General features: G+C 37.2%; 2 protein-coding genes across 2 annotated transcripts in view; one reads left to right on the top strand and one right to left on the bottom strand.

Moving 5' to 3' along the window:
• Positions 1 to 6,732, bottom strand: part of LOC109059373 (phosphatidylinositol 3,4,5-trisphosphate 5-phosphatase 2A-like) — a 35,233-nt gene extending 28,501 nt beyond the window's left edge. Inside the window, 1 exon segment of the mRNA XM_042771566.1 lies at positions 6,357 to 6,732. Coding sequence (XP_042627500.1) covers positions 6,357 to 6,508 — 152 coding nt within the window. The 5' untranslated portion in view covers positions 6,509 to 6,732.
• A 2,859-nt stretch (positions 6,733 to 9,591) lies between these two features.
• LOC109059378 (anaphase-promoting complex subunit 15) overlaps positions 9,592 to 10,000 on the top strand; it is a 1,969-nt gene continuing 1,560 nt past the window's right edge. Inside the window, exon 1 of the mRNA XM_042771870.1 lies at positions 9,592 to 9,718. The gene's annotated coding sequence lies outside the window, so the exon portion shown is untranslated. The remainder of the gene's footprint in view (positions 9,719 to 10,000) is intronic.

Raw genomic sequence — 10,000 nt, 5'->3', positions numbered from 1 at the left:
TTGTGAGAATGATCACTGTTAGCCGGTCACTCGTGAGGAACTTTCATTCAACGGTAGTTTGACTGAAAAACCAGTGTATATTACAAAAATTAGTCTGAGACTTCTGAAGTTGGGAAAACTCCAAAACGCAGCCAGTTGCCTTATTTTTAACTCCACTCTGCGGCTCCGTGGATATGAGTGTTTATGGAGGTTTCTCTCTTTTATTATAGTGACCTTTTAAAACACACACACACACACGTCTGGTGTCTGTTAGGGCCCGTGGGCCGCTGTAGTGGTTGTCATGGCGACGTGGCTCTTGGCACACACTGTTGATGACTTAGAGACGCCGCACAGCTGGCACAGTGTGTGTGTGTGTGTGTGTGTGTGTGAGAGAGAGAGAGAGAGAGAGGGAGTTTGTGAGTTTGAGAGAGAGAGAGAGAGAGAGAGAGAGAGAGAGAGAGAGAGTTTGTGTGTAGAGAGAGTGTTTGTGTGTGTGTGTATGAGAGAGAGAGAGAGAGCGAGAGAGAGATATTTGTTGTGTGTGTGTGTGTGTGAGTGTGTTGAGTGAGTGTGAGAGAGAGACAGAGAGAGAGAGAGAGAGAGAGAGAGTACACCTATGGAGAGTCCCCGTAGACTAAAATTGAAATGGTGGTTGTTTTTTTTTTTTTTAACAAAAAAAAAAAGATTGTTGTTTACTACTTGGTTGATTTTTTTTTTTTGTGGTGGTGGAATGATGATGTTATGTTCTCACTCACACACACACACACACTCACACACACACACACACACACACACACCAATTACTGGAAATGCCTACTATATACAAGCATCATATGAACCAAAATATGAATGCATCACGAAAACGTTGCATGTTAAAGCAGTACTTCACTCAAAAATGAACATGTGCTCACCCTCAGACCAGCGTTATTATAGATTTGTATTTGAGTTAAAAACATCTTAATGCTGGATGTGTTTCATCTTTTGTCTTCTCCAGATGTTAACTGATGGACTGGAGTGCTGTGGATTACTTGTGGATTATTGTGATGTTTTTATCAGCTGTTTGGACTCTCATTCTGACGGCACCCATTCACTGCAGAGCATCCATTACTGAGACACTGATGCAGTGCTACATTTCTACAAACCTGATGAAGAAACACACTCATCCTGATCTCAGATGAACTGAGCACATATTCAGATCATTTTTGATTTTGGCTGAACTGTTCCGTAAACACACTGACCTGCACAGAAACCTGTGAATATTAACTCAGCTTTCTGTACTGACTGACCTCACTGTGGTCAAACACACGCCCACGTCCACATCACTTTCCTGTTCATGCAAACATTTGACACACACCTGTCTCAAACACACACACACACACCTGTGTAGAAACTCTGGATTCAATGCGGAATAATACTGATGTAAACAAAGATGCATGAAAACCTTCCATTCACAGGTAAAAACTGGGTGAACCAACACACCGACAATACAAAATCAAGGAAAAATAAGAAATTATATTTTTCATGCAAAATGAAGACTATGTCTTGCATTCATTTTTTTTTTTTTAAATTAAGAATATTTATCCTCCATACATTAATATCAAAATAAATGTCATGAAGATAATTGGGCTTTATTGATATTATTTTCTTTTGATTTTAGGGTTTAATATGAGTTTTCATGTGAAAGACTTTCTTGCACACAGAATCTAGCGGCTGTGCTCTCTGCTGCATCTGTTAAACGTGTCCTCGAATGTCCCTTAGATGCCTGAGGAAGGGATTTTACGACTCACAAACCCAAAAGATGGAAAACGGCACTCGATGCCAAAACTCAAGACGCTGAAGACTTGTTGGGAATTCATGGAAACTTCACCGGATTCATGCGTGACACACTAAAATCCTCCTGCTATTTTTACACCCGTGTGTTTTACCAGAAACACTAAACAATTCAGCAAACAATGCAGTGAGAAACCGTTTACTGCTGACAAAGAGACAAGAGTTTAACGAGATCTTCAGCTTTCTGAAGAATATGCAGCTGTGAGCTGTCTGTGCAAAATCCAACATAAATAACAAAAACCATTAAAAAAATTGCTTTGTTTAATGAAAATAACACTTGACAGAGATTAAACTTGCTGAAATAAAAATATTTAAATACAACAAAAGGTAAAACTTCATTTTTTCATTTAGTTTAACCAGTACTAAAATAACTAAAACTGAAATTAAAAAAATTATGAAAACTCTAAAGATTTAAAAACACCAAAACTAGATTAAAAAGTTTGTCAAGTCAAGTTTGTCTGGTTTGGCTTGAGAAGAGACAAAGTTTTAAAAGCTCAAAGTTTGAAGTTTAAAGTAGTTTTAAAGATTACAGTTTAAATGTTTTGAAAGCAATACGGTCTATTAGAAAAACAGATAGATAGACGGGTTTGTTGCTATGCGGTTGCTAGGGTACTCAAGGTGGTTGCTAGGGAGTTGCTATGCAGTTGCTAGGGTACTCTGGGTGGTTGCTAGGATGTTGCTAAGGTACTCTGGGTGGTTGTTAGGAAGTTGCAGAGAGAAAAACAAATAAACACGGGTTTGTTGCTATTTGGTTGCTAGGGTACTCAAGTTGGTTGCTAGGGTGTTGCTATGTGGCTGCTAGGGTACTCAAGTTGGTTGCTAAGATGTTGCTATCTGCTTGCTAGGTTACCCAGGGTGGTTGCTAGGGGGTTGCTATGCAGTTGCTAGGGTACTCGGGGTGGTTGCTAGGATGTTGCTAAGGTACTCTGGGTGGTTGTAAGGAAGTTGCAGAGAGAAAAACAAATAAACACGGGTTTGTTGCTATGTGGTTGCTAGGGTACTCAAGTTGGTTGCTAGGGTCTTGCTATGTGGCTGCTAGGGTACTCAAGTTGGTTGCTAAGATGTTGCTATCTGCTTGCTAGGTTACCCAGGGTGGTTGCTAGGGGGTTGCTATGCAGTTGCTAGGGTACTCGGGGTGGTTGCTAGGATGTTGCTAAGGTACTCTGGGCGGTTGTTAGGATGTTGCAGAGAGAAAAACAAATAAACACGGGTTTGTTGCTATGTGGTTGCTAGGGTACTCAAGTTGGTTGCTAGGGAGTTGCTATGCAGTTGCTAGGGTACTCAAGTTGGTTGCTAAGATGTTGCTATCTGCTTGCTAGGTTACCCATGGTGGTTGCTAGGGAGTTGCTATGCAGTTGCTAGGGTACTCTGGGTGGTTGCTAGGATGTTGCTAAGATACTCTGGGTGGTTGTCAGGAAGTTGCAGAGAGAAAAACAAATAAACACGGGTTTGTTGCTATGTGGTTGCTAGGGTACTCAAGTTGGTTGCTAGGGTGTTGCTATGTGGCTGCTAGGGGTACTCAAGTTGGTTGCTAAGATGTTGCTATCTGCTTGCAAGGTTACCCAGGGTGGTTGCTAGGGAGTTGCTATGCAGTTGCTAGGGTACTCGGGGTGGTTGTTAGGATGTTGCTAAGGTACTCTGGGTGGTTGTTAGGAAGTTGCAGAGAGAAAAACTAATAATAACTACTATATTACAAAAATTTTCACAAAATGAAATGGAAAATGCAAAAATAAAAACGAATTCAAAATATTAATGAAAACTATAATAGTAAATAACACTGGATCGGGCTTACTCTCTAAACATGTTAGTTTAAATGTTTGCATGCAGATAAAATCAGATGAGAAACACAAACAAAATGAGTTTTTCCACAAACACACACAAAATAATTCAAAAACATAAGAGATTAAAAGTATTAAATAACGCACTTATTTCCTGTGAATTATAAGGACAGTCTGCACTTTCCTGTGATAGCGCTGTTTAACTCAGTGATAGTGATGCGATCAAACATTAAACAAGCAAGGGATATTAAAGTTGAGCGTGTAAGTCTAGCGTTTGTGCTCCAGACATCATCCTCAAATCAGGAGAGCTGCGATGTTGTTTTGAGTGTTCAGATGCACCATTTCCCCCAGCATGCTTTGCATGGTCAAACACTACTCACATTTCCTTCAGAACATGTAAAACTCAGAGAAACACGTGTTTGGCAAAAACAAAGAGGCTCAGACACAAACGCTCTGTTTTTCACAGCTGGCATGAGACGCACCGACAGCTTAAAATAGTTTGTCAGTTGTGCCAGAGTCCACACACACACACACACACACACACGGGCACAAGTGTGTTGTGGCTCGAGGTATCCCAGCATGCACACACGCTTGTGTCGTAGGATCTCCCCGCGTCTGTACGGAACGTTTCATGCCAACAGCACCGCCGCTCAGAAATGTGAGCGTGTTGTGACGAGTTTGCTGCTGTAAAAACAGCCCCGACCAAACTCTCCACACACACACACACACACGTCCAGAGGTCATGAGGAGCTCAGATCAACACAAACCACTCACAAAAAATGACAACCACATCAAAAGCTCCAATCAGAAACAAACTGGGTTTCATAGCCTGATCGTAGCTAACGAAATATGTTCTTCTAACATGAAGTTATAAACACATAACTTCTGAATATTCTCTAAACGTCCGGTTTTCAAATCATTTTATTTTGGTTGTGCGAACATTACGGGAACTTTACTTCTGAATGTTCTGAAACAAGTAGTAACATCTAAAAACTTTAGATAAAAGTTCAACGAAAATGTTTCAGAAAAAAAAAATCATCTCTTCACTTTGATTTTGGGATGGAATAAGGGCTGAAGATGTTCTTGATAGGCTTGAGATTTGAGTTTGAGGCCTGAGATTTAGTTCTCTAGTTCTAGAAACCAAAACACTGAGCTGAAGAAATCAAACAGAGAGAGCTCCATTCATCTGAACTCACAGCCAAACCCTGATGAGAGCAGGAGCTCTGACACCAGCGTGCTTTTAAACACCATTAAAGAACATTAAAGTCTGCTCATGTGGTGTGTGTGTGTGTGTGTGGTGTGTTCTGATGGAGAAACACACACACGACCACAAAACACACACGGACATCCATCTCTGAGCTGAAACATCTGACACGAGGAGAGAGGAAACACGAATTTCTCTCGAAACGCATCCACGCTATGCTGATGTGCGTGTGTGTGTGTGTGTGTGTGTGTGTGTGTGTGTGTGTGTGTGTGTGTGTGTGTGTGTAAATATACCATACCATTCTCTGAACATTCAAAACATAAAAAAGTGAACATTGAGGGAACCTTCCATTTTAAACATTAAGTTAACGTTACTTTCGAATGTTCTCTGAACGTAACATTTCAAAACATCAGAGGAATGTCCACCTGAAATGTTTCCGAAAAACTGATACATAAATAACGCTTTGAGAACATTATTGAAGATCAGATAACGCTAAACGAACATTCTATTAACGTTTGTTCGTAACTTTGAGAGAACGTTCTGAGAACATCTTCTGCTAACAGGAAACATTCTCAGAACGATTTGACTCATGAACTTCTCTGAATTCATAACACAATTCGTGACTATTTTATGTTTTGCGAATATGTTTCGTTAATTTGTATCATTCGTACAAAGTGACCACATTTTTGCATGATCTGTCCACGCCATGCTTAGGTTTGAGGTGCACTGTCCTGCTTACTTTGTAAAATCAAAGCACATCATACAAATGTATATGAAATCTTGTAATATACTACGTTTTTCTCAATGAATCAGGCTGGAATTTCTGTCATTGATGATTGCTCTTCAATGACCTTCACAGCCATTTGTGATTAATGCATACAAATTTGATTTTATTTATATAAATTGAAAATGATTTGAAAACGGTCGAAATGAATCATCTGGACGCTAAGAGACTGATCCATTTTGACATCAAATGTTGCATTTGCTTGCAAACAAGTTTCTCTCCATATTTCTAGCGATGCAATTATTTAGAACAGATCACAATTACAATCTATATCCACACTGGAAACTGTATTCACTTGTCTGCGAGCCGTCGTGTTTTCCGTGAGCGTGCACAGAAGCGCGTGGAACTGTTGGTGCATGGGGTTATTTTTATGCATGATGAGGTGGAGGTCATACTGGTCACGTGACCTCTGCGTGGCCCACTCCAAGTGTTTGGATTTTAAACTAGAAGACTGAAGTGGACTTTACTGTACATAAACCCTCATGGCTTTACAGCAAAACCAAACACGCGTTATGAAATAATAACACGCCTTGACTTAGAGAGGAATAATATCGAGCACCTAAACACTCTCCAAACTGCAACTTTCAAAGTCTTATAAAGACATAACTTTATAAAACCCTCGAATTACTTAAACCGCTCGTTTCGCACAATGCAACGCGACGCGACTACCACGCGATGCGTCGCTCAGGGTGTGAAAGAAATAAAGAAAGTTCACAAACCCACTGAATCTCACGCGTTCTGGATATATAAGCTGATATATGTAATAAAGCATGGTTCTTACAGCACGCATAACGCGTACGCGCCGTTGACGCTCTCGCTGTCCCGCACCAGGAAACTCCCGTCCCGCCCGGCTCGAGCCAGCAGCTCCTCCGCCGCCGCGCGACTCAGATCCCGGTGATACCAGAGCGGCGGAGCGGGACACGCGCCGGCCATCGCCGAATCCAAAGTCCTCCGAAACGCGGTCCGGATCCGCTGAGAAAGCCGCTCAGAAGCCGCGAGCCGCGCGCGTCAGCCGCACCGCTCGAGCGCTCGAAGTTTCAGAGTTTCTCCTGCTTTCCTGTTAGTTCCTGAAAATCCTCCATGAGAGAGAAAACACACAGCAGCGCACATCCGACAGCAGGGGCGCACACACACACAGAGAGAGAGAGACCGGGGCTTGTTGTCACGCGTCTTTTTCAGTGAATATTCTGCGGTTGGGTTTATTTTTTGGGCTATAAACCGAAAGCTGAACACATGCTGACCGCTGTAACGAGGTCTGTGTCGGTCAGAGCTGAATGGTCAGTAAACAGACCCACGTCTGCAGGAGGTCTGTTCAAGATCTCTTTACATTCATTCTAAATCATAAACATTTTAAATACATCTTCTTACCGTCTGTTTGACATCTGATAGGAAACAGACAGACGTCTTGCAGATGTGAATGCGATCTCAAATAATAAGTGCTACATCTTCTGCCCATGTTTTCTTTATGAACAAACGTTCTTCCAAAAACTTTTATTTTTTATTTATATTTTATTATCTGGTCTCTAAACATGTAAGCACAAAGACATTATTTTTACATAACCCCTGGAACATTTATTTCTGAAACAATTCAGTTGGTCGTTCATCTGAAGTTTTTTTAATGTTACTTTTTGTTTCAAAAGTAACGTTCCCATAATGTTTGAAAAATGATACAAAGTTTCCTTTACGTTCACCAAGAAAATGTTTCTAAAAAGGTTTTACAAATGTTTTTAAAACATTTTAGAGACTGGATGTTTTAACCTCCTATGTTCTTTTGTTTATTTTTTGTTTATTTAGTGAAAACTATAAATTTTAAGTAATATTAATATTTAATTCAACTATGAGGTTTACCTTCTTGGTGTAATTTGGATGTAATATTTATTTTATTTTATTAGACAATACAACAAAATAATTTTATTTTAATATATTCATTTAACTGTTAGGTGTACTGTTTTTACCTGTTTTATGTTGTTTTTTGTTGATGTTTTTATAGTGTGATGTGTGGTGAATTTTATTCTGAGCCTCACTGTAAAGATAATGTGTGTCTTTGTGGTTTTACTGTGTTCACTTTACTCAACAGGAACAATATAATACTGTAATTTTAGTTTGGAGGATAGAATTGAGAAAACAAATATTTGTGGAATTGGCTGCTATCACTTTGCACAGTGGGCTTTAAACCGACAACACTTTTGATGAATAAATAATACATATGTGGAGTGGATGTTCTATCAGATCATGTCTGTAAGAGAGTGAAATTAGAAAAGGCATCAGTGATTGTGTATGATGCAACTAGACCTCAATACATGAGTTTTTCTGTCTAATAACCGCACTTTCCTTCCTGAGAACTGGCTAATGTTCACATCTTCTCCATGAGAAGTGTTAATGAGTAATAATCACTGTGGTTTGACCATCTCTGGACTCTCGAAGTGAGTGTCGCTCCTAAAACTCCTGTGTGTTTCACAGCGCCACCTGTCGCTCCAAGAGAACAGATGGACATTGACTGCTTTTCTTGAGCCCTTTTTTATTTGATTTTATTTGATTTTTTAAATTTTTTTTGCATGCCATTTAATAAAATAAAATTTCATTTAAATAAAAATATATATTTTTTAATTTTATAATTTTTTTATTTTGTTTAAAATAATGAAATATTTTATTGTATTATATATTTTATTTTATTCCATAAGACAAGCAATACATGTAAAAAGAAAATCAGTTATTTCATTTATATTTTATTAGACAACAAGCAATAATTGTATAATTAAAATAAAATAAAATAATGAAATAAAATAAAACAATATTTTAAAAGACAACATGCAACTGAGAAATAAAATAAATAATTGTTTTATTTTATTTTATTAGACCACATGCATTAATTGTATAAATAAAATAAAGTATTTAATTTTACTTATACATGTTTTAAGTTTATATTAATTTTACATTTATTTTGCCAATTATATATATAAATTATATATTATATATTATATAATATATATATATATATATATATATATATATATATATATGGCCACGACTTCCCCAAATATATATATATATATATATTATATAATAAATTCAGTTATTCATAGATTTCATGCCAGTTTTATGTTCATGTAATTAAAAATTTTGATTCCCAATTATTAAACAGTTCTGTATTCAATAAATGACGCTTTTCAAATTATGCCACCCAATAAAATTAATAATTATTAGTCAAATAATCTCTAATCTATAGACATCCTGGAGTAGTTTAACAAATCTATATCAATAAAGAGATTATCAGTTAACATCGTGAAAGTTCAGCAAACATTCAGAAATAATGTTAACTTAATGTGAAGCCTGTTTTATTTTAGTAGACAACATGCAATCATTGTATAAATAAAATAGTATACATTATTTTATTTATTTTAGATATTATTTTATTTTATTCAAAAAACTTTCAGCATCTTGTAAAAACCTTCTGCTGATTTGCAACAAAAGCCTAATGTTAGCTCACTTGATGATGCTGAGATCAAAAATATCAGTTAAAAACTAATAAAAATGAATATTTTTCTAATTCTATATTTGTATCAGCTCTAATGCACTTGTCAAATAACAAAAGCAGTCAAATGTCAAACATTTCTATTTTTATTGACAACAAGAAGTCTTCATAATGTATCATTTAACTTACAATCTTCAAAGGAGTGGAAATATCTTCAGATACTCCATTTAATGTCAAATAGCTTGACATTTCACATTTTATAAACACAGGTTTATTAATAAACAAATAAGATTTCTCCACAGAATCTGTGATTTTGTGTTCTGTTATAGGGACTACTGAACAGATATTTAGAAGTTGATTTTAAAATGCAAAGTGCTAAAAATAAAAAGAAAGCTCTGAACACTTGCATTTTAACAACACTATAAGTGTGTCCTATCAGGTAATGAGAAGTTCGACACACACTTGTGTTCTTCATGCTCAATTGAACACTTGGACCAAATACAGGAAATACGTCATAGAAGTAGTCAAGTGGTCAAGTGCGAGTATTAGGACAAGTGTGAGTTTTGTGTGCGCGCGTGCTAAAGGGCGGAACTAAAGATCGCGCGACGGTGTTTCTGAGGGGAAACATTGAGTGCAGCACCAGTAGAGTGTTTACATTTAACCTTCTGCAGGTAAATAATGTGAAATACTCGAATTAAAATTAATCGTAGCATAAAACTAAAATTCATATCCACGGTATTTGTACTGTTAGTGATGCCATGCATTTAATTTATATCATAAAACTATTACCTTTACTATAGTACACGTGAACAATGTTTTAATGATAACATGCATTTACGTGGTACTCAAATTAATGTATAAGAATATCGTGGTATACATGTCACAAAAACGTATATGTGGAAAAACACATGGTGATACTATGGTATTTTTAGTGATGCAATGCTTTTGTATTT

The sequence above is a fragment of the Cyprinus carpio genome, chromosome A15 (genome assembly GCF_018340385.1).
Source record: "Cyprinus carpio isolate SPL01 chromosome A15, ASM1834038v1, whole genome shotgun sequence".
Classification (NCBI taxonomy): domain Eukaryota; kingdom Metazoa; phylum Chordata; class Actinopteri; order Cypriniformes; family Cyprinidae; genus Cyprinus; species Cyprinus carpio.
Note: the sequence above shows the minus strand (reverse complement) of the source record. Positions and strands in the feature narration are given on the sequence as shown.